Source organism: Macaca mulatta, chromosome 15 (assembly GCF_049350105.2).
Source record: "Macaca mulatta isolate MMU2019108-1 chromosome 15, T2T-MMU8v2.0, whole genome shotgun sequence".
Classification (NCBI taxonomy): domain Eukaryota; kingdom Metazoa; phylum Chordata; class Mammalia; order Primates; family Cercopithecidae; genus Macaca; species Macaca mulatta.
Genome location: NC_133420.1, coordinates 83,688,232 through 83,714,032, shown reverse-complemented (window position 1 = coordinate 83,714,032; position 25,801 = coordinate 83,688,232). Strand labels below are relative to the sequence as shown.

Sequence of the window (25,801 nt, the reverse complement as noted above, 5' to 3'; positions counted from 1 at the left end):
GACTGATCGTGTCCCTGGTCTCGGCCCTCGCCCTCCTTGTTTCTTAGACTCTAAAGCAAGCAGGCAACAGAGCAGTCCTTGAAATCCAGAGTCAAGAAAAAGCCCTGCACCCCTTGGTCCGAGAGCCGCAAGGAGCGGGGCCTAAGCGCCTGGCGAGGCCGCCCTACCCAGCAGAGGCAGTTGCTTTGTAACTCGGGGACCAGACACCCAGCCTCACCCGCTGCGGTTAACCGACAGCCGCAACGGTTCCCGCCCCGCCCAGGTCGGAGAACAATGCTGCACCCTGCCCGTAGAGCCTCGCGGTGCCGCGCCCTAGGGGGGGCCTGCCGGGAAATGTAGTTTCCGAAGCCCAGCCCTTGCCGCCCCGTGGCTCGCCGGCCGGGAGCTCCAAGCAACTACAAGTTCCATCACGCTCTGCGAGGCCTTGATCTCCAGGCTTTTGCAGGGAAGGGAGTGGGGCGAACATGGCTGAAGGAAGCCGAGGTGTACCAACGTGTAGTGGGGTGGCTGGCAGGCAGGACCCAGTCTCCGGCAGTGGCGGCTGCAACTTTCCAGAGTATGAGCTTCCCGAGCTAAATACGCGCGCTTTCCATGTGGGCGCCTTTGGGGAGCTGTGGCGGGGCCGTCTGCGCGGGGCCGGGGACTTGTCGCTGAGGGAGCCGCCGGCGTCCGCTCTGCCTGGGAGCCGGGGGATTGCGGACTCCGACCGGGAGGATGCCGCGGTGGCCAGGGATCTCGACTGCAGCCTGGAGGCGGCGGCTGAACTGAGGGCGGTGTGCGGGTGAGTGCGGAGCAAAGGGGCTCTTGCAGCTTGGGGTCAAACAGGGTGCGTCCTTGCTTTTGCGCTCCTCTGGGACTCATCCCTGAGAAGGCCTGTGGTTTGGACCTGCTTTCAACCCGCTGGAGCCTCCCTGGAACACCAGGAGAAGTCCTGGGACCCGAATGCCCAGTTTCCGCGAGTTGGAGCAAAGGGCCAAGACAGCTGCATCAAAGACTAGTTTTTCTATTTGCTTGTTCTAAAAGTGCTTGTTAATAAAGAATAGCAGTCAGGGCAACAGCGAGGTGTACCTGCCATTGACAGACACTTTGACAGTGGAGGAATCTGAGTAATGGTGAAGCTGCGGGAGACTTCATCAAAGGAGTGTTAAAACCCCGACTAACTGGTTTCTTTTGGGGACCTTCCGGGTATTCTGGTACTGAAATTTTTCCTAAAAGTGCCTTATTTGGGGATGAAAATATAAAAATAAGTTTAATCTCTTTCTCCATTTAACAGTACTGGCTGCCTTCATCGGCCTTTTCATTATAAAATATAACCACAGAAATCTTTGTCTTAAGTTCTGGTCTCTCTGAGCCGCCTGCTGGATTTTATCTGACTTCGTAATTCAGTAATGTATTTAGGAAAACAACCCTAACTCGCTGTGAACCAGATGCAGAGTCGACCTTAAAGTATTGCTTTTCCTTTTTGTTTTAGCCTTGATAAACTGAAATGCCTTGAGGACGGTGAGGATCCTGAAGTCATTCCGGAGAATACGGACCTGGTGACTTTGGGGTATGGAGGACTTGGTTTTTATGACGTATTTATTTAAACATTTTTTCAACATTATGTTTTGAAAAGTTGAAAGTACAGTGTTGATTGTTATCTGTATACGCACCCCCTAAATTCAGCTGTTCTTAACATTTGACCGTATTTACTTTAGCCGTGTGTATGGGATGCCTGCTGTGTGTTTTTTCATTTTGCTATCCCCCATTCAGTAAGTTAGACATGATGATTTACCCTTAAATACATAAGCATATAGCTTCTAAAAGTATCATTCTCCTACATAATTATCGTGGTATTATTATACCTGAGAAAATTAACCATAAATGCATAATCTGTAATATTCAGTCCATATTCAAACTTGTGTTTATTTTTTAATATTCTTGAATGTGTGTTTATAGAGGTAGAGTTCATCTACTTAGATCTGGGGGGCAAGCTAAATACTCTGATAGTGTTTCTCAAACTATTTGTGGTAAAGGACAGTTTTTGTTTTTAAAAATTTTAAATTTTTGACAGATTTATACTTTGATAAAATACTACAAAATTGCTAGAAAAATGGAATTAAAAAAGACAAACACAATGTAAGTTCAAATTTTTAATTAAATTCAACAGACATAAAAATACTGTCAACTGATAATGGAAGTTTCTAAATGCTTAATCGCATTTTCTGTACAGATTGGTTAACAAATAGGTCGTAGATGAATTCTGGTCTGCCTACCACTCTTTGAGAGGCACTGTTGTATGATAATATAGAGAAATTGTGCATGTAATAGTGAAATTTATAATTTCCAGTTTATAGTCCACTTATTTCATACCACCTCAGCTATGTTCTGTCGTTCTTGATCCTCTGATATTATCCCCCTCAAATATTCAGGCAGTCATTTCAACTCTACTTGGGTTTTCTTTCATAATAACTGCCAAATCTGTTCCCCTGGTCCCTACTGCTAACTTTTACAGCAGCAACACCTGGAGCGCTATGCAAGGTTCTTAACTGTCTTTGCTAAGTACAGTCGTTTCTCCCACTGATTTATCCATCATGCTATCGCCTGAGCATGTATTTTGCTTAAAAATGGTCTATGGCCCTACACCTCCTATATGGAAAAATTTCAAACTCCTTAGCTAGACATTTGAAGCCTTCCACATGTATCCCAAATCTGCCTTTCCAGATTTATTTTCAACCACTTTCAGATGGCTCAGGATGCATGTGGCCTCTCTCCCATCTGAAACATACCACTTATGTTATGTTATGTTTTGTTATGTTATGTTATGTTAAGTTATGTTATGTTATGTTATTTTTTGAGATGGAGTCTCACTCTGTTGCCCAGGGTGGAGTGCAGTGGCGTGATCTCTGCTCATTGCAACCTCTGCCTCTGGGTTCAAGTGATTCTCCTGCCTGAGCCTCCGGAGTAGCTGGAATTACAGGCGCCCGCCACCTGGGCTGGCTAACTTTTTTGCATTTTTAGTAGAGACTGGTTTCACCGTGATGGCCAGGCTGGTTTCAACTCCTGACCTCAAGTGATCCGCCCACCTCGGCCTCCCAAAGTGCTAGGATTACATGCCTGAGCCCCACCACACCTGGCCCATACCAACTTCTTTAAAAACCTAAAGATTCCTTTCCAGATTACCACAACCCATCTTTCCCTTAGGAAACAGGTACATTTGTACTGCCTTAAACTCTGCCATTTCTAAAGTCCTTGAAGGCTCAATGAGAGTCCAAACTCCCATCTATGTATTGTTCTCAGAGCCACTATACTGCCTTACTCCAATTGGTGCTCTGTAACTATTGTTGATTGATTAGTTGTATTTGTCTAAAATGCACATCTGATTGTTACTCCCTTGCCTAAAACCTTTTGATGTCCCTTAGGCTGAAGTCCTGAGTCTGTAGTGGCTCACAAAGGCCTCTAAGGAATGGACATTGCTGTTTTCATTTTGTTTGTTTTTGAGATAGAGTTTTGCTCTTGTTGCCCAGGCCTGAGTGCAATGGCCCGATCTCCACTCATGGCAACCTCCGCCTCCTGGGTTCAAGTGATTCTCCTGCCTCAGCCTCCCAAGTAGCTGGGATTACAGGCATGTGCCACCATGCCTGGCTAATTTTGTATTTTTAGTAGGGATGGGGTTTCTCCATGTTGGTCAGGCTGGTCTCAAACTCGCAACCTCACGTGATCTGCCCACCTTGGCCTCCCAAAGTGTTGGGATTACAGACGTGAGCCACCGTGCCTGGCTGACCTTGCTGATTTTTTTCAACTTTCTCTCTGCAGTGTTAACAGCCACACTGCACTGTGTTTCAGTTCCTGGAATGTGTTCTCTCACTCCAGGCTTTTGCCCAGAACAGTCATTCTTGCTTATCTCCTGACCCTGCTGACTTCTACTCATCCTGCAAGTGTTAGCTAAAGGATTACGGACTCCATTTAGGTCCTCTTGTATGCTTATGTAGCACCCCATGCTTCCCTAATGAAATGCTCATCACATCTGTAATATACGTGTTTAATTTTCTGTCTTCTTAGCTACACTTGAAAGTTCCTTAAGTTATATCTGCCGCACTCACTGTTCTAGGAATTGGTATATAGCAGTGAGTGTGGCAGATATAACATGAGCATACAAGAGGACCTAAGTGGAGTCCATAATCCTTTAGCTAACACTAACAAATATTTGTAGAATGAGTGGAATAAATGAAACTTTCAGAAGACTCAGGAAGTGATTTCTGAGATAGACTGAAAAAAGAACGTTGATGAAAATCATATTAAAGCAGATTCTTTTTGCTATAGTTAACACATTAATTGATTTATAGTAAATTTTGTTAAGCCATGTTAAATAGTAATTTTAAGACTACTTAAACATTGCTTCTCATGACTACTTTGCACTACTAGGTCAACTAGATCTCTCTGGTTATCTTCTAGTCCCTCCAAACTGGATTTGTGGGTAAAATTATATATAATCTAATGTAAATCAGTACAGTATTCTTCAACTGGGGTTATTTTGATATACTGTGAAGCTAGTATATTTAATACATGACCATTGTTAACCTTAATGGTCCTGCCAAAAAAAAATTAAGACTTGTGGCAAAAGCCTAAATTTGTGTTTTTATGCTTTATTGTTCTCTGAACCTTCCTTCTCCTCACCAGTAATTTAACATTATTCTATTATAAAAATAAAACATAAGTACATCATCTCTTTATTATGACATAAAATAAATTTCTGGTACTTTTTCTTTCCTACATCGAATGATAGAGCTCATTTTATGCATGTGAGAGACAAAGGGTAGTTGGTAGATACTGATTCTTCCTTGATACTTGTTGTTCCCTTAATCTATAGTATAGGTTCAGCAGTTTTGAAATTTTTTTTGACTACTTAGTTGGAAGGTTTTAATTCCTAAGAATAGGAGAGAGAATTGTTTTTTTTTTTTTTTTTTTTTTTTTTTTGAGACGGAGTCTCGCTGTGTCGCCCAGGCTGGAGTGCAGTGGCCGGATCTCAGCTCACTGCAAGCTCCGCCTCCGGGGTTTACGCCATTCTCCTGCCTCAGCCTCCCGAATAGCTGGGACTACAGGCGCCCACCATCTCGCCCGGCTAGTTTTTTGTATTTTTTAGTAGAGACGGGGTTTCACCGTGTTAGCCAGGGTGGTCTCGATCTCCTGACCTCGTGATCCACCCGTGTCGGCCTCCCAAAGTGCTGGGATTACAGGCTTGAGCCACCGCGCCCGGCCGGAGAGAGAATTGTTAATACATGGGTGCTGCTAAAACTTACTTGTCATTCCAAAAGCTTCAGCAGCATTCCTTTTTTTTTTTTTTTTAGACAGAGTCTCACTCACTCTATCGCCCAGGCTAGAGTGCAGTGGCTCAATCTCTGCTCACTGCAACTTCTGCCTCCTGGGCTCAAGCGATTCTTCTGCCTCAGCCTCCCAAGAAGCTGGGATTACCGGCATGTGCCACCATGCCTGGGTAATTTTTTATATTTTTAGTAGAGATGGGGTTTCACCGTTTTGACCGGGCTAGTCTCGAACTCCTCACCTTAAGTGATCTGCCCGTCTTGCCCCAAAGGGCGGGTATTACAGGCATGAGCCACTGTGCCCAGCCCTTCAGCAACATTACTTTTAATACAATAGAAATTTTAGATTATTCTGACTATCCCCCTCACTTTTGTGACCAAGAAAGTACTGTTTACAGGTCCAGAATGTACTGTTTAAAGGCTAAAAAAGGGAACTTTAGAGTCCTGCAAAAAAAAAAAAAAAAAACCAAAAGAACCATGAAATTGGAGAACTCAAAACTCTTATCCCACCAAACCAACCACAAATGACTTTTTAAAAAAACTCAAACAGGGCGGATCACTTGAGGTCAGGAGTTCAAGACCAGCCTGGCCAATATGGTGAAACCTCCACCTCTACTAAAAATATGAACATTAGCTGGGCATGGTAGCACCTGCCTGTAGTCCCAGCTACCTAGGAGGCTGAGGCAGGAGAATCACTTGAACCCGGGAGGTGGAGGTTGCAGTGAGCTGAGATCACGCCATTGCACTCTAGCCTGGGTGACAGAGCGAGACTCTGTCTCCAAAAAAAAAAACCACTCAAACAACTCTCATATATCTGAGGTTGACTAGAATGACAGAAATGAGCACCGTCAAACTGGGAATCTTGTAAACTATCACTATACCCCAGATATTACAAAAATGAGCAAGAGGAAATAAAATTTAAAGAGAGCTTATTGTAGATAATGAGGAAATAACTGTAACTGTTTATACAAATCAACTTTGGAGACTACCTGCTTCCACCCAGAAAACAATGAGGAAACAGAAGAAAACCTGTAAGTCTACACTCCACACAGAATTGAATATACTCACATAAGCATTTGAGGGTATAAAAATGTTTACCTTGGCCTAGAAATTTTTTTTTTTTTGGAGACGGAGTCTTGCTCTGTCACCCAGGCTGGAGTGCAGTGGCGCGATCTCAGCTCACTGCAAGCTCCGCCTCCCGGGTTCACACCATTCTCCTGCCTCAGCCTCCCGAGTAGCTGGGACTACAGGCGCCCACCACCACGCCCTGCTAATTTTTTGTATTTTTGGTAGAGACGGGGTTTCACCGTGTTAGCCAGGATGGTCTTGATCTCCTGACCTCGTGATCCACCCACCTCGGCCTCTCAAAGTGCTGGGATTACAGGCATGAGCCACCATGCCCGGCTGGCTTAGAATTTTTAAAACTATTAATAAGAATGGAAATGATGACTAAAGGAGAAATGAAAAGAGTTGATGAAACGCAGGAAAGAAATGGAAGAAAAGACAATTACTTCATAAGCGAATAAATTTTAAGATACCTAAGGGAAAATAGACTGAAATGAAAGCAAGAGGCAATGAAGAAAGACATAAAAACAAGCAAGAGAATTGAAAATGACAAAGAAAAAAAGTAAGATGAATCCGAGAGAGTAGGGAACGGTAGATAGGCAAAGATATAATAGTCATATTATCAGAGTCCCTGAAGAAGAAAAAGAAATGGAGCAGAATTCGTATTTAAAAACATAATCTAACAAAAGTTTCCAAAATTGAAAAAAAAACTAAATCTGGAAAGGGTTCGCTAGGTACCTGGAAAAATTAACCCAGACTTACTGGCTTTTGGGATATATATTAGTAAAACTATTAGATTTCAGAGATAAAGATGAAATCATCACGTCTTCCATGCCCAAAAAGAACACATTAACTTGCAAAGGCAAACTTACAGAAAGCATCAGATGTTGCAAAACTGATATACAAAGCAAGGCAACATAGAGCAGTGTTTTTTTAAAGCTCAATGAAGGTGTGAATTAAGGATTTTGTATTTAACTGAATGTCCTCAAATATCAAGGTTATAGAGAGTTTTCAATATACAAGAACCTGGGTAATTTCTGTACCTGCTGGCCGTTTCTGAGGAGCATACAAGAGAATGAGCTTTATCCTACCAATTGATGACTGGGAAATTTTCAGCAAAAGGACTAATACAGAAAGGATGAGGTGGAAGATTTGTGTAACTGTTGGGTATTGTGACAAAGTGCGGTATTGCAACTAAAACGATGGAAGGAGAAAAATGGATAACGTGTGGGCAATAGATGGGTTTTTTAAAGACTACCGCAGAGGGAAAACAAAATCTGACACATCGGATAGTAAAGTGTTAAATAAGAAAATGGGTAACTGTAGGATTTAAAAAATATGAGTACAAAGGTAACCAGTAGAACAATAATAGAAGTACCAACTCCCCCTCAATTTCTAAAAAATAAATGGAAAAGAATACACATTTCATAATGAAAAACAGCTAATACAACAAAATACAGATAATTAGAAAATATTGTGATAGAGTTGATACCAAATACATCTATCAGTCTTAAGCAACCTATTAAAGGATTTTCAGTTTGGCTTGTAAAACAAAAATCTTGGGGAGACAAGAGACACATCTAAAATAAAGTGATTCAGAAAAGCTAAAAATAAAGGGTTAGACAAAAGTATACCAAGTAAATGGAAACAAAAATTGAGCAGGAGTAGTGATGCTGATATCAGACAAATAGTATTCAAGCCCCAAAGTATTACATGGGATAAAGGACACTTTTTAATTTATATCTTATGGAGGTATGTATACATAAAATTTGCTCCCTGCTAATGAAAACTATATGACATCTTCACAAAAATTGAGTATGTATTAGGTCACAAAGGTAACATCAATGACATTCCAAAAATAGAATATTACAAACAGTTTGGGTGCAATGGCTCATGCCTGTACTCCCAACACTTTGGGAAGCCAAGGTGGAAGGATTGCTTGAGCCCTGGAGTTTAAGAACAACCTGGGCAAGATAGGGAGAATCTGCCTCTACAAAAAAATAAAAACAGCCAGCTGTGGTGGCACATGCCTGTGCTCCCAGCTACTCAGGAAGCCGAGGTAGAAGGATCACTTGAGCCTGGGAGATTGAGGCTGAAGTGAGCCATGATTTTACTGCTCTACTCCAGCCTGGGCAACAGAAAAAGACCCTGTCAAAAAACAAAAAGAAAATAAATTTCCAGCTCAGAAAACGAGAAAAGAACAACAAAGTAAGCGAAAAGAAAATACTAGAAAGGAAATAATAAAGATAACAGAAATTAATGAGGAAAATGATAGGAAAACCATGGGTCTAGTTAATTTTTTTTTTTTTTTTTTGAAACGGAGTTTCACTCTTGTTGCCCAGGCTGGAGTAGATTGTGCATTGGCACAACCTCGGCTCACTGCAACCTCCGCCTCCCAGGTTCAAGCAGTTCTCCTGCCTCAGCCTCCAGAGTAGCTGGGATTATAGGCATGCCACCACCACGCCCAGCTAATTTTGTATTTTTAGTAGAGACAGGGTTTCTCCATGTTGGTCTGGCTGGCCTCGAACTCCCAACCTCAGGTGATCTGCCTGCCTCAGACTCCCAAAGTGCTGGGATTACAGACGTGAGCCACTGCCCCGGCCCTAATTAAATTTAAAATGGTTACTTTCTGAAACAATTTAAAAGTTAGTTAACTAACATATAAAACAAGGCAACAATAGAGCTGTATTTTAAAAGAAAACTCAAGGTGTGAATTAAGGATTTTATATCCAACTGAATAGTTATAAAGCTAACATCTTGTTTATTTTATTTTATTATTATTACTTTTTGAGATAGTCTCACTCTGTTACCCAGGCTGGAGTGCAGTGGCCTGATCTTGGCTCACTGCAACCTCCACCTCCTGGGTTCAAGAGATTGTCCTGCCTCAGCCTCCTGAGTAGGTGGGACTGTAGGCAGGTACCACCACACCAGCTAATTTTTTGTATTTTTAGTAGAGATGGGGTTTCACTGTGTTGACGAGGCTAGTCTTGAACTCCTGACCTCAGGTGATCTGCCCGCCTTGGCCTCCCAAAGTGCTGGGATTACAGGCGTGAGCTACCACACCCAACCTTATTTAATAGAGGAACAATACATGCATTTTCTACTAAGATCTGGAACAAGGCAAGCATGCCCACTATCTCTATTACTTTGCAACATAGTCTACCGGTGTTAGCCATGCAGTCTGACAAGGGAAATTAATTAGAGGCATAAGAGTAGGTAAAGAAGAAAAAGTCCCCCTATTGGCAGATGATGTAATAGTTAACTTGATTAAGAAGAAATGGAAACTTTTTTTTTAATGGCTGAGACTGGTTAGCAGTACTTTTTTCAAGGGTTGGCAAACTGCAGCCTATGGGCTGGCTGGTTGTTTTTGTGTATAATCACGCCCATTTATTCACATATTGTCTGTGGCTGCTTTTGTACTATATGGCAAGTTCAGTAGTTGTGTGAGAGAGGTCATATGGCCTACAACCTAGAATATTTACTATTTGGCCCCTTAAGGAGAAGTTAGCTGATCCCTGCTCTAAGCAAATAAATTTGAAAACCTAAATGAAATGGATAATTTCCTAGGGAAAAACAGATTACTGAAATTAAGCCCTTAAGACTTATAAAACTTAGACAGTTTCTGTAGAAAAACAGAGAAAGTTATGTAAGGAACTATTTCAAAAAGACTGCAAGTCCAGATGGTTTCACAGAATTGTACCAGGCATTCGAAGACTAAATACTCCCAGTGCCTCAGGGCCTTGAAGGAAGAAAAACTTCTTAATTATTTTTCTGAAGCAAACATGACAGATACTTAAACTAGATACTGACAATACAGAGAAAGAAAACTTGACATGGGGATCATTCAACACAATATTACCAGACAATCCAACATCATATTAAGATGATACTCTATACCATTGCCAAGTGGGATTTAGTTCAGGAATGGAACATTGGTTCAGTATGAGAACATGTATTAATGTCATATACCATGTTAATAAATGACAAAGTATTATTTCCAGAGATGCTGCAAAGGCCTTAACAAATTCAGCACACATTCATGATAAAAATACTAAGGAAATAGAAGTTGGAGGAATACTGTTCCAACATGATAAAATATATATATATCTTTTTTTTTTTTTTTTTTTTGAGACGGAGTCTCGCTCTGTCACCCAGGCTGGAATGCAGTGGCCGGATCTCAGCTCACTGCAAGCTCCGCCTCCCGGGTTTACGCCATTCTCCTGCCTCAGCCTCCCGAGTAGCTGGGACTACAGGCGCCCGCCACCTTGCCCGGCTAGTTTTTTTGTTTTTGTATTTTTTAGTAGAGACGGGGTTTCACCGGGTTAGCCAGGATGGTCTCGATCTCCTGACCTCGTGATCCGCCCGTGTCGGCCTCCCAAAGTGCTGGGATTACAGGCTTGAGCCACCGTGCCCGGCCATATCTATCTATCTTAGTTGTAAAGCTAGCACCTTATTTAGTAAGGGAGCAATACATGCATTTTCTAAGATCCAGAAAAAAGCAAGCATGCTTACTATCTCTACTACTTTGCAACATAGTCTATAGGTATAGCCATGCAATTTGGCAAGATAAATTAATTAGAGGTATGGGGTAGGTAAAGAATAAAAACTTCTCTATTTGCCGGTTATGTGATTAGTATGCATGGAAAATTAGTCAATGTGAAAACTAACTCAAATAGAAAAATAATTTAGTGAAATAGGATCCAAAGTTGATATATAGAACTTAATAGCCTTCATATATATGACAATAAACAATTAGAGATGGTGGAGAAAATTCCTTTTATGATACCCCAAAAGAAGGTTAAATACTGAGAAATAAATTTAACAATAAATGTATAAGACTTATGTGAGGAAAATTCCAAAACAGTTCTGAAAGACTGAAGAAAACCTGAACAATTTGAAAGATATTCTCTGTTTTGGATAGGAAGACTAAATATTACAATGATGTCAGTTCTTCCTAAATTAAATTATAAATATGGTGTAATCCCAATAAAAATACCATAAGTATCTGTTATGAAGTTAAACAAGTTGGTAATAGTGTTCGTGCAGAAAACACATGCAAGAATAGGAAGACTCTGGAGGGAAAAAGAAAACCCACCACTCGCTGGTGGGGCGATGGCTTACGCCTGTCATCCCAGTACTTTGGGAGGCCGAAATGAGTGGATCACCTGAGGTCAGGAGTTTGAGACCAGCCTGGCCAACATGGTGAAACTCCGTGTCTACTAAAAATACAAAAATTAGCTGGGCATGGTGGTGGGCACTTGTAATCCCAGCTACTCAGGAGGAGGAGGCTGAGGCAAGAAAATCGTTTGAACCTGGGAGGCGGAGGTTGCGGTGAGCCAAGGTCACACCATTGCCCTCCAGGCTGGGGGACACAGCACGACTCTGTCTCCAAAAACAAAAAAATATGAGGAAGTAGTAATTTTACCAGATATTAAGATATGCCACAAAGCCTTTATAATTAAAATGGTGGGTAGTAGCTCATAAATAGACCAGTGGAACAGAATAAAAAGTCCAGAATTAGAGTCAAATGCATATACAAATGTAGTATGACACTATACACAAGAATAATAGATAGGGATCAAAGAGTAGAGAATGGCCGGGCATGGTGACTCAGGCCTGTAATCCCAGCACTTTGGGAGGCCGAGGTAGGCAGAGATCGAGACCATCCTTGCTAATACAGTGAAACCTCGTCTCTACTGAAAATACAAAAAATTAGCTGGGTGTGGTAGCACACACCTGTAGTCCCAGCTACTTGGGATGCTGAGGCAGGAGAATGGTGTGAACCTGGCAGGCGGAGATGCAGTGAGCCCAGATGGCACCACTGTACTCCAGCCTGGGCGACAGAGCGAGACTCCATCTCAAAAACAACAACAACAACAAAAAACAAAGTGTAGAGAATGAAACATGCATACCATGGTGCGTAGTGAAAGGATTTCTGTTACTAAAATCCAGAGGAAATAAAAAGATGGATAAAACTAACTAAAAATTAAAATGTTTTCACAACATAAAGTCAAAAGACAGCTGCCAAACTTGGAGAAAAAATATTTATGACATATACCACAAAGGGGCTAATATCCCTAATATGTAAGAACTCTTAAAAGTTGAGGAACAATGACCAAAAACCCAATGGGAAAAAGACATGAACCAGTAATTCACACAAAAAACATGAAAGTTACTCACAAACATGAAAAAATGCTCAAACACACTCAAAATTAGAGAAGTGAAAATTAAACCTACACTGAGGTACCTTTTCTTCCTATCAGACTGGCATAAATTTTAATATGTAATACATTTTTTGACAAGGCTGTGGGAAACAGGTGGTTTTTTGTTTGTTTTTACATTTCTGAAGAGAATGCAGATTGTTAGAACTTTTCTGTAGGGTAAATTTTGTAATACTTAACACAATATTACATATATGTGTACTTTTTGTCCCAGCAATCCCACTTCTAGTAATTTATACCAAAGATACCCCTCGAACAATATGAAAACATGTGTGTTCAAGGTTATTCCTTGAAGTATTGTTCATAATTGCAAAATATTTGAAATACCTTAAATATACAGACATAGGAGAGGAGATTGTTGAATATGCTATGGGAAATCCACACTGTAATATTTTGCAGCCGTAATAAAGGATGAGAAAGGATTAACTCAGAGTAATTTCTAGTACATTCTATTAAGTGGAAAAAGCAAAGTCCCAAAGTATATGCCACCTTTCATGTAAGAAAGGTGTGCCAGGTGTAGTTTATTGGCTCTCATCTTCAAATTTACTTCTTTTTCCTGCTCTGTAAAAATGGACCTTGGCCTTTTAAATACTTTTCTTTTGCCAACTAGCACATTGTTAAGCTTTGTCAGTGAAGGGCGATGGAGAGACCTTTCAGGACTCTCAAGGGTTTTGCTTCCTGATCTGATGTGCTGGCCCAGCAGGATTCTGCAGTGCACACAGCTTCCCCAGTGCCCAGCTCCTGCAATACACTGCAGTCTGAAGCACTCCACGCCCAGCAGCTTTCCCTGCCAACCCCATTTCCCTCCACAGCTCCCTTGAACAAGTTTTCTTGGTGCCCTTAAGGGTAGATTTCCAGCAAGTTCCACTGATGCAGCACTATAGCAACTTCTTTCTCTTGCTCCTCTGGATCTCAGTCCTGGGAAGAAAAAAGGACTTCCTTGAGTTTTTTCTCAGCCCTAGGGGTAGGGTGCTTCTTGTATTTGCGATTATTCTGTTCTTTAGTGTTCCCTTTTACTGCTTCCTTGCCGGTCCCTCATTATTCCAATCCTCTGTTAAAGTTGTTGAATCCTTAACCTTTGTTCAAATTGCTATTCATTTTTTTCTTTCTTCCTAATTGAACTCAGATTGATACAGAAGGAGATAAAAGAGTATACACAAATATCTGTTTATTTGAACAAAAGAAATGGAAAGGATAAAGCAAAACTGTAGAGACTGATTGCCTGCAGGGGTGGATGCGAAAGGGGTGGAAAGAAGGGAGGGAATGGGATCAGGTTAGTAGGGACAAAGAGGGAATGACACTTTTGACTCTTAGGATCATAGTGATGTGTCACATATTTTTCACATACCCTAGATGTAATCAGACAATTAAAACCAACTAGGATGTAGGGGGAACCCAAAACTGAATTCAAAAACTAAAAAATAAGCCTAGTTGCATTACAAATGTGTAATATAACACCACTGAAGAGGGTGGGGAAGAAAGAACTAAAGTCTTTATTAAAGCCTATCTTTTTTTTTTTTTTTTTTTTTGAGCACTTCATGAATTTGCATATCATCCATGCATAGGGGCTGTGCTAATCTTAACTATATTGTTCTGATTTTTAAATAATAAAATGCTACCAAAGGCATATCTTGATATAATGTAAGGGTGAAGACAGAACTTTTTATAAGTTAGTGTTTCTCACAGGGGTATAGGTTAGCAATTCTGTAACCATTTTATGTATTTACTAGAATTGAACAAATAATAGGTTGCCGACAGTGAAAGCTGGATTTCTCACTTGTGGAGAAAGAAGTTATAAACAAGGAAATGTTAAAGGCTAAAATGAATCCTGTGGTTTTAGTTTGGGATCAGAAGTATCAGTATAAACTCATAGTTTTAAATGTGTAACAGTAAAATACAGAAATACAGATATTTATACATGTATAGGTTAGTATACATACATATATTTCCTGCCTATCTCAGCTGAGAAGCCTAGAAGCAGTGACTCCAGTGACATTGAGAATGCCTAGAACCCAGATACTGGTCTCTAAACACCTTTTCCCAGTAAAGGAACTACGGCTCTTACAAGTGGTCGATTCCTGGGATGAGACAAGAAAAGTACAGGATGGGCCTTGAGCATCTTGTGGTGTCAGAAAGTAAGGGAATGTTCAAAAAATAAAAAATAATTTTAAAAAGGAGAGGACTTGCTGAAAGAACAGGAGCTCCTAATGACTAAAACTACCAATTTGAACAACAAAATAATGGTAATATTAGATTTTAACCCCAGAATAAAACAATTATCTGTAGGTTCATACTAATAGAAATGATGAAGTAAACAGATGGGAGGAAAGAGGCAGGTCTTCCTCAAAATATAATTCCAATGAATAAATGTAGAAGAAAGGAAAGACAGAATTGCTGTTAGGCATACGCCACAGTAACAAATATTGCAGAGAAAATCTATCAATGAATGCTAAAATTCCTGGGTGAAGTTTGAGGAGAAACAAGATTTGCATAGTGTCAAAGTATCTTCCCCAAAATATTTACCAAGTTCATAGAAAATAAGGTATCATTCTGGTGCAGGAAACTGGCAGACAGAAATAAGCTAAACATCACTAGTAAAATGTCATATTAATATCATGAACCTCTTGATATGATATACTGAGAAGGACATCATTGTAGTGTTCTTACCAAAATGCTAAATTTATTCCTATCATGAGGAACTAGCAGTCAAACACAAATTGAAGGACATTGTATAAAATAACTGATCAGAGCTGTTTGAAATTGTCAAGATCATGAAACATAAGTAGAGACTGAAGAACTTTAACAAACTCAAGGAGACTAAGGACAAATAACATGCCATGTGGGATCCTGAATAGGAATCTGGAACAGAAAAAAAAAAAAACCGAGTAAATTAAAAATTGTGTGAAATTTTAAAAAGGCCTATAGCTAATAATATTATATAATAATTTATTTCCTGTTCTTGATAATTGTCTCATGATCATATAAGATGTTGACATAAGGGAAGCTGAACAAGAGAAGGGAACTTTTTCCTGCTTTTGCTACTTAAAATTAGTTCAAAATAAAATATACTGAATGTTTTGAAGTCTGAATAACAAATGTTGAACTTTGATTTTTTTTTTCCTTTTACATCTACAACAGGGTTAGAAAAAGGTTCTTGGAACATCGGGAAGAAACCATTACAATAGATCGAGCCTGCAGACAAGAAACATTCGTTTATGAGATGGTAATTAAGAGTCTCATCTTTTTCACCCTTTTCTCTTAAAACAGTAAACTGACATTGGCTGAGGGTTAGTAATGACAGTATGGTAGCTTTATACTGGATGTACTTAGTTGAAAACAAACTAGAGAAACTCCTTTGAGTCTGGGAACTAGTGAGAGAAGAGGACCCTTAGAACTCAAGTGACTACATATTTGACTTTTTCAGATCTCTGCCTTTATTCTTGTTTGGTTTTATCTTGCTGTTGGTATTAGGCTAAATTTATGCCTTTTCACTACCTTATTTCTGGTCTTTTTGTTCTGCTCCTGATTTTGGTTTAACCACATTCTTAATCCTTATCTATTATCTGTTGTGTAAAACTCTGGGAAAATTTAAGGTGATGACTCTTGAGGAATTGGGAGCTAGTAGACACGATGGGTTCAGAATCAGTGTGCTGGCACTTGATCATGCATATGAGCACCTATTGTCTCTCCCACTTATTTTACTTTTATTGTGGTAAAATTTACATAACATAAACTTTACCATTTTGATCATTTTAAAGTGTTCAATTAAGTGGCAGTAAGTACATTCACAATGCTGTATAATCATCACCACTATTTCCAGAACTTTTTCATCATCGCAAACAGAAGTTCTATACCTATTAATCAATAACTCACCAGTTTTTCCTCCTGCAGCCCCTCCTAACCTCTATTCTACCTTCTTTCTCGATGAATTTGCCTATTCTAGATATCTCATGTAAGTGGAATGCTTTTTTTGTCCTTTTCTGTATGGGTTTTTTTTTTTTTGAAACAGAGGCTCACTGTGTCGTCCAGTCTGGAGTGCAGTGGTGCCATCTCGGCTCACTGCAGTCTCCACCTCCTGGCGATTCTCCTGCCTCAGACTTCTAAGCAGCTGGGATTATAGGCACCTGCCACCATGCCTGGCTAATTTTTGTATTTTTAGTAGAGACAGGGTTTCATCATGTTGGCCAGACTGGTCTCGAACCCTTGACCTCAAGCAGTCTGCCCACTTCGGCCTCCCAAAGTGCTGGGATTACAGGCGTGAGCCACGGTACCCAGCCTATGGCATATTTTACATAGCATAATATTTTATAGGTTCATTCATATTGTAGCATGTATTAGAACTTCATTCTTTTTTATGGCTGAATAATATCTATTGTATGGATATACCGCATTTTGTTCTATTTATCTGTTGATGGACATTTGGGTTGTTTCTATCTTTTGGCTATTGTGAATAATGCTGCTATGAAAATTGGTATACAGGTATCTTTTTAAGTCCTTTTTCAGTTCTTTTGTATCTGCACCTGGGAGTGGAATTGATGGATGGTATGGTTAATTCTGAGAAACTTGTTTTTCATAGCAATGATACTATATTACATTCCCATCAGTAATGCATGAAGGTGCCAATTTCTCCATGTATTGTGAACGTGTATTTTCTAGCTTTTTTAAATAATAGCCATCCTAGTGGGTGTGAAGTGGTATTTCAATGTGGTTTTGATTTGTATTTCCCTAATAACTAGTGATACTGAACATCTTCTTATTTGGTTTTTGGCCATCTGTATATTTTCTTTGAAAAAGATCTATTGAAATATTTTGTCCATTTTGAAATTGGGTTGTTTATCCTGTTGAGTCATAAAGAGTTCTTGGCCGGGTGCCGTGGCTCACACTTGAAATCCCAGTACTTTGGGAGGCTGAGGTGGGTGGATCATCTGAGGTCAGGAGTTCCAGACCAGCCTGACCAACATGGTGAAACCCCATCTCTACTAAAAGTACAAAAATTAGCCGGTCGTGGTGGCATGCCCCTGTAATCCCAGCTACTCAGGAGGCTGAGACAGGAGAATTGCTTGAACCTGGGAGGTGGAGGTTGCCGTGAGCCAATATCATGCCACTGCACTCCAGCCTGGGCAACAGAATGAAACTCTGTCTCAAAAAAAAAAAAAATTAGCCGGGCGTGGTGGCAGGTGCCAGCTACTCTGGAGGCTGGCAGAAAAATCGCTAGAACCCAGGAGGCGGAGGTTGCAGCAAGCTGGGATTTGTGCCATTGCACTCCAGCCTGGGCAACAAGAGCGAAACTCTGTCAAAAAAAAAAAAAAAAGAGTTCTTTGTATATTCTGCATACTAGACCCTTACCGTATATGTAATTTAAAAATATTTTATCCCATTCTTTTTTTTTTTTTTTTTTTGAGACGGAGTCTCGCTCTGTCACCCAGGCTGGAGTGCAGTGGCCGGATTTCAGCTCACTGCAAGCTCTGCCTCCCGGGTTCACGCCATTCTCCTGCCTCAGCCTCCGGAGTAGCTGGGACTACAGGCGCCCGCCACCTCGCCCGGCTAGTTTTTTGTATTTTTTAGTAGAAGACGGGGTTTCACCGGGTTAGCCAGGATGGTCTCGATCTCCTGACCTTGTGATCTGCCCGTCTCGGCCTCCCAAAGTGCTGGGATTACAGGCTTGAGCCACCGCGCCCGGCCTATTTTATCCCATTCTATATGTTGTCTTTTTACTTTCTTTTCTTTTCTTTTTTTTTTTTTTTTTTTGAGAGTTTCGCTCTTGTTGCCCAGGCTAGAGTACAATGGAGCAACAATGGAGCAATCTCAGCTCACTGCAGCCTCTACCTCCTGGGTTCAGGTGATTCTCCTGTATCTGCCTCCCAAGTAGTTGGGATTGCAGGCGCTCGCCACCACTCCCAGCTAATTCTTGTATTTTTGGTAGCCAGGCTGGTCTTGAACCCCTGACCTCAGGTGATCAATGCGCCTCGGACTCTCAAAGTGCTGGAATTACAGGTGTGAGCAGCCACACCCAACCTTTTTACCTTCTTGATAATGTTATTGGATGTACAAAAGTTTTTAAATTTGATGAAGTCCAGTTTTTCTTTTTCTTTTGTTGTTCTTGTTTTTGATGTCATACTTAAAACATTGCCTAATGCAGCATCACGAAGATTTTCCCATATGTTTTCTTCTAGGAGTTGTTTTTTTTTTTTTTTTTTTTTTGAGACAGAGTCTGGCTCTGTCGCCCAGGCTGGAGTGCAGTGGCCGGATCTCAGCTCACTGCAAGCTCCGCCTCCCGGGTTTACGCCATTCTCCTGCCTCAGCCTCCCGAGTAGCTGGGACTACAGGTGCCCGCCACCTCGCCCGGCTAGTTTTTTGTATTTTTTTAGTAGGGACGGGGTTTCACCGGGTTAGCCAGGATGGTCTCGATCTCCCGACCTCGTGATCCGCCCATCTCGGCCTCCCAAAGTGCTGGGATTACAGGCTTGAGCCACCGCGCCCGGCCTCTTCTAGGAGTTTTATAGCTTTAGCTCCTAAGTTTGTCTTTGATCCACTTCTGAGTTGATTTTTCTATATGATGTAAGGTAAGGGTTTGACTTCGCTCTTTTGCATATAGATATCTAATTTTTCCAGACTGTCCTTTCCCTAGTGAATGATCTTGGCACTTTTGTCCAAAGTCAGTTGACCATATAAGTTTCATTGTTACATCCTGTTGGTCTAGATGTCTATTCTAACCTAGAACTACTCTGTTTTGATTACTTTGGCTTTGTAGTAAATTTTGAAATCAGGGAGTATGATTTCAAAATCCGGCTTTGTTCATGTTATTCAAGATTGTTTTGACTATTCAGAGTCCCTTGAAATTCCCTATGAATTTTAGTATGGGCGTTTCTATTTTTGGAAAAAATGCCATTGGGATTTTGATAAAGATTGCATTGAACCTGTAGATTACTTTGGGGAGTATTGAGATCTTAATGATATCAAGTTTTCCAATCCATGAATGATATTTCTTTCCATTTATTTAGATACTTAATTTCTTTCAGCAGTTTTTTTGTTTGTTTGTTTGTTTGTTTTGAGACTAAGTTTTGCTCTTGTTGCCAAGGCTGGAGTGCAATGGCACGACTGTGGCTCACCGCAACCTCCGCCTCCCAGGTTCAAGCGATTCTCCTGCCTCAGCCTCCTGAGTAGCTGGGATTACAGGTGCGTGCCACCACGCCTGGCTAATTTTTTGTATTTTCAGTAGAAACAGGGTTTCTCTGTGTTGGTGAGGCTGGTCTCAAACTCCCAACCTCAGGTGATCCACCCGCCTTGGCCTCCCAAAGTGCTGGGATACAGGCGTGAGCCACCGTGCCCGGCCTATCAGCAGTGTTTTATACTTTTTATGTATACAACCCTTTTACTTCCTTGGTTAAATTTATCCTAAATATTTTATTCTTTTGAATGCTATTAATAGTAAGTGAAATTGTTTTCTTAATTCCTTTTTTTTTTTTTTGAGACAGAGTCTCGCTTTGTCGCCCAGGCTGAGCGCAGTGGCGCAATCTCGGCTCACTTCAACCTCTGCCTCAGCCTCCCAAGTAGCTGGGACTACAGGCACCCATCACCATGCCTGGCTACTTTTTGTATTTTTAGTAGAGACAGAGTTTCACCACGTTGGCCAGGCTGGTCTTGAACTGCTGACCTCAGGTGATCCACCCACCTTGGCCTCTCAAATTGCTGAGATTACAGACATGAGCCACTGCACCCAGCCCTGTTCCTATTTTATTTAGTGTTTTTATCATGAAAGGGTATTAGATTTTTGTCAAATGCTTTTCTGTGTCAATTGAGGTCATGATCTGTTTTTTTTTTCCTCATCATTCCATTAGTGTGGTGTATTATATTGATTGACTTGCTAATGTTAAATTACCCTTGCATTTTGAGGATAAATAAATTCCACTTGGTTGTGGAATTCAGTAAAAATTGTAATCATGAAAAGTATCTTATAAACAGAAGAAAAGTTGGAAAATTCACAAAAATTAACGCATTTGACAAAATCCTTTTAATATGGCTCTGAATTTGCTTTGCTAGTATTTTGTTGAGATTATTGCTTTCCTGGCCGGGCGCGGTGGCTCAAGCCTGTAATCCCAGCACTTTGGGAGGCCGAGACGGGCGGATCACGAGGTCAGGAGATCGAGACCATCCTGGCTAACATGGTGAAACCCCGTCTCTACTAAAAAAAAAAATACAAAAAAAAAAAACTAGCCGGGCGAGGTCGCGGGCGCCTGTAGTCCCAGCTACTCGGGAGGCTGAGGCAGTAGAAGGGCGTAAACCCGGGAGGCGGAGCTTGCAGTGAGCTGAGATCCGGCCACTGCACTCCAGCCTGGGCGACAGAGCCAGACTCCGTCTCAAAAAAAAAAAAAAAAAAAAAAAAAGAGATTATTGCATTCCTATTTATAAAGGGATATTGGCCTGTAGTTTTCCCGTAGTGTCTTTTTCTCACTGTGGTATCAAGATAATGCTGGTCTCATAGAATGAGTTAGGAAGTGGTTACTGCTTTTCAAATTTTCTGAAAGAGTTTGAGAAACTCTGATATTAATTCTTCTTTTAATGTTTGGTAGAATTTACCAGTGAAGTCATCTGGTTCTGATAACTTTTCTTTTTTGGGAGGTGTTTCATTGCTGATTCAACCTCCTTACTTGTTACACGTCTATTTAGATTTTTTGTTTCTTTTTGAATCACTTTTGATAGTTTGTATGTTTCCAGGGTTTTGTCCTTTTCATCGAGATTATCCAGTTTGTTGGCAAACAGTAGTTCATAGTTTTGTCTTCTAATCCTTTTTTTCCTGTAAAATCAGTAGTAATGTCTCCACTTTTACTTCTCATTTTAGTAATTTGAGTCTTCTTTTTTCTTAATCAGTGCAGTAAAAGTTTGTCAAATTCGATGTTTTCAAAGAACCAGTTTTTGTTTTTATTGATTTTTCTATATTTTCTCTTCTGTTTCATTTGTCTCCACTCATCTTTATAATTTCCATTTTTTTTGCTAGCTTTGGGTTTAGTTTATTCTTTTTAATTCCTTATCTAGTTATTGAGATTGTTCTTTTTATATAAAGTTATACAGCTATAACTTTTTAAAATCACTCTTTTTACTGCATCTCCCTAAGTTTCCTGTGCTGTGATTTTTGTCAAGAGTGTGTTGTTAAATTTCCACATACTTGTGAATTTTCCAATTTTCCTCCTGTTACTGATTTCTAATACTTATGATCAGAAAAGATACCTTTATTACTTTAATTTTTTTTAATTTAAGATTTGTTGATTTATCCTGGAGAATGGTTCATATGCACTAGAGAAGAACCTGTATTCAGCTGTTGTTGGATGGAGAGTTCTTTGTATATCTGTTAGGTCTAATTGTTCCAGTTGTTCAAGTCTCCTGTTTCTTTATTGATCTTCTGTCTAGTTGTTCTACCCGTTATTGAAAGTTGGATATTAAAGTCTCCAACTATTACCATAGAACTGTCTATTTCTTCAATTCTCTTGGCTTTTTGCTTCATATATTTTATTTTACTTAAGTTTTTTGAGACAAGGTCTTGCTCTGTTGCCCAGGCTGGAGTGTAGTGGCGCCATCACTGCACATTGCTACCTCAACTTCCTGTGCTCAAGTTATCCTCCCACCTCCACCTCCCGAGTAGACAGGACTATAAACGTGTGCCACCATGCTGAGCTAAGTGTTTGTATTTTTTGTAGAGATGGCGTTTTGCCATGTTGCCCAGGCTGATCTTGAACTCCTGGACTCAAGCAATCTGCCCACCTTGGTCTCCCATGCTTCTTAAATTTTAGAGTTCTGTTAGCTGTATATAAGTTTGTAATTGTATATGTATATATCTTCTTGCTGGATGGCTTCTTTTCCCAATGTATAATATCTTTCTTTGTCTATTGAAACCTAAAAAAAATTTTGTTTTTAGAGATGGGGTCTTGCTATGTTCCCCAGGCTGGCCTCAAACTCTTAGGCTCAAGTGACTCTCCCACATCAGTTTTCTGATAGCTGGGACTACAAACACATGTGAAAACATCTTATTTTTCTGTAACTTAAGGATTACTTTTTTTTCTTTGAGACTGAGTCTCAGTCTCTCGCCCAGGCTGGAGTGCAGTGGCCTGATCTTGGCTCACTGCAGTTTCTGTTTCCCGGGTTCAAGTGAATCTTGTGCCTCAGCCTCCCGAGTAGCTGGGACTACAAGCACCCACCTAGCTAATCTTTGTATTTTTGTAGAGTCAGGGTTTCACCATGTTGGCCAGGCTAGTCTGGAACTCCTAACCTCAAGTGATCCGCCTGCCTCAGTCTCCCAAAGTGCTGGGATTACAGGTGTGAAACACTGTGCCCAGCTAGGATTACAATTAAGTCTTAGAATTGAAACAACTTCCTTTTATACAGACAGTCCTCACCCTACAGTGGTTTGACTTAGGGTGTTTTTATGATGGGTTTATTGGGGTCTTAAATGCATTTTCCACTTGTGATGTTTTTTATTTATGGGGTTTATTGGGGCATCATCCCATGATTGTTGAGCATTTATGTCAGTTTTGTTTCCATAGTATTCAAATACTCTGCTTCCACATCTTTGTCTGTCCCTCTTTGGGTTGTCACAGATCATGTCTTTATATATTGGGTGTCCATTAACATAACCTTGTAAGTATTGTTTAATCCATTTATTTTGCAATTATATTGGAAAAACAGAAAAATCATAGAGGAGTGAGTTACAAACCAAAAGTACAGTGATACTGGCTTCTATATTTACCTATGTAGTTCCCTTTAGCAGCATTCTTTATTTCTTCTTATGGCTTCAGTTTACTGCCTAATGTCTTTTCATTTCAGCGTGAAGAATCCTCTTTAACACTTCTTACAGGTCACGTCTACTGGTAGTAATTAATTCCCCTAGCTTTTGTTTATCTGCAAATGGCTTAATTTCTTCTTCATTCCTGAAGGATAGTTTTGCCAAATACAGAATTCTTGGTTAACAGGATTTTTTTTTCTTTCATGGGGTTAAATATGTCATCCAGAGGTAAAAAAAGTTAAAAGCTGAACACAGTAGTGGGTTCTCATAGTCTCAGTTATCACAAGGCTGAGGCAGAAGTAGCACTTGATCCCGAGGTTGAGGCCAAACTAGGCTACACAGGTAGATAGATTTTAAAAATCAGTCAGTTCATCTGTCTATCTGCCCATTCTCTGGTTTCTTACCTCCATGGCTTCTGATGAGAAAACTGCTGTTAATCTTATTGAGGAATCTGATTTTCTTTAAGTATTTGTGGTTTCCTTTAGCTGATTGAACACATTTTTAAAGTTGATACATAATGAATTGTACAAATTTCTGGGGTACTCGTTGAGCACATTTAAGTCAGTTGCTTTAACATCTTTGTTTAGTGGACTTTTATTTATATGTGAATGTAGTTATTGCCTGTAGGAATAATTAATTGACACTTTGACTAGTAATTCCAGTGTCTGGGCCTCCTCAAGGTTGGTTTTGTCAAATTCTTATTTTCCTAAGAATTGTCCATACTTTCCTCTTTCGTGTGTTTTATATGTTTTTGTTGAGAACTAGACATTCTAGGTATATTTTTTCTTGTGCATTGCTGGAGTTGCCTGTGACTTTTCCAAACAATTATTGCAGCATGTGTATTACTTACTGTACGTGGTCACTGATGTTTCTGTTTCATTATCTCTGTGGTCAGTCAGTGATCTGACAAAGATTTCCTTAAATACCTGGCTCCAAAAAGAAAAAAGACATCTTGTCTCTAAGTCTTCCAATATAGATCCTGCTGGGGGAAGCTGCTGCCACCAAGAGGGTCAAAACCAATGCACGTATCTGGGCCAGGCACTCGGTATCACCACACCAACCAGAACATACAATCCCCAGTTCTTAGAGAACAGGTCCTCACTGTCTGCCCTGGCACCAGCCAGCTTCTCCAGGAATTCAGGCTGCTGTCTCATCAACAGAGGGGTGAAGGAGTGAGGGTGGTAGTTGATTTGCACACAGTGCTTACTAATAAAAAGCAGCAACTTCTCCCTTCATCAAACACTCCCCTGATTGTTAGAAGTGTCCCATTAGGTTCCAGAGTTCCAAAGTAGTTTATTCCAGTCTTTCATTCCAGCTTACTGCTTGCTTCTGTTAGAGGGACTGAGCCCTGGAGCTGCCTACTCTATTTTGTGACATCATTCCCACTTATTTTTAAAACATCCTGCATCTAAACCAATTCAGCCTGGCCCCTGTTTTATATTAATTCAGCACACATAAAAGATCAAAATATATTAAAGATGTCATGGTGTTATAAAAAGCATGGGGTTTAGAGCCAAACAAATCTGTATTTGCATCCTAACTCTCTGGTATGGCCTTGAGTAAATCACTGAACCTGTGAGCTTTATCTGTAAAATAGCTTTCATAGGAATATTTGATAAGGAATGTAAAAATATAATTGGAAATGCCAGTGTTATACCAACATTAGTTGATACTCCTGTTTGCTCGTCAACTGCTAAGTATTCAGTACCACACATCTTATTAGATGCATTATGTACACATTCCCAGCAACAGTTTTGTAAAGTAAGTATTTTCTGGTTTTGTTTGTTTATTGAAAGAAGATGAAACTAAAGCTTAGAGATGTCTTAACAATTTTCCTGGAGTATAATTAGGCTTCAAACCCAAGGCTGCTTGACTCAGTCCCTTGCTGAGAGCCATTGTACCACACTGCATCCTACCTGAGTTATAGTATCTGATTTCACTGTCTCTTTTTCTTTCTTCAGGAGTCACATGCCATAGGAAAAAAGCCTGAAAATTCAGCAGACATGATTGAAGAAGGGGAGCTTATCCTATCTGTGAATATCCTGTACCCTGTTATATTTCATAAGGTAAGTAGTAAAACCTTTTGGATTTCATGGATAATAGTAACTTTTGTACAAGTTTTTAATTATTTGAAGAGTCATGTCCCTATGCTTACGTTAAAAAATAAATGCTCTGGGCATGGTGACTCATGCCTGTAATCTCAGCGCTTTGGGAGGCCACGGTGGGAGGATCACTTGAGGCCAGGAGTTTGAGACCCATCTGGCTAACATAGTGAGACCTTGTCTCTACTAAAAATCAGAAAAATTAGCTAGGCATGGTGGTGCATATCTGTAGTCCCAACTACTTGGGAGGCTGAGGTGGGAGGATCACTTGAGCCTGGGAATTCAAGGTTGCAAGCAAGCTGATTGCACCACTGAACTTCAGCCTAGGAGACAGAGTGA

At 40.4% G+C, this 25,801-nt stretch overlaps 1 protein-coding gene across 4 annotated transcripts in view; it reads left to right on the top strand.

Annotated features, from left to right (window-relative positions):
- Positions 1-452: 452 nt before the first annotated feature.
- SNAPC3 (small nuclear RNA activating complex polypeptide 3) overlaps positions 453-25,801 on the top strand; it is a 44,243-nt gene continuing 18,894 nt past the window's right edge. For 3 of the 4 annotated variants that reach the window (XM_028834373.2, XM_028834372.2, XM_077965432.1), the window contains exons 1-4: positions 461-781; positions 1,472-1,549; positions 15,725-15,809; positions 25,322-25,426. In XM_028834373.2, the coding sequence (XP_028690206.2) occupies positions 465-781; positions 1,472-1,549; positions 15,725-15,809; positions 25,322-25,426 (585 nt within the window). In that variant the 5' untranslated portion in view covers positions 461-464. 4 annotated transcript variants of the gene reach the window in all.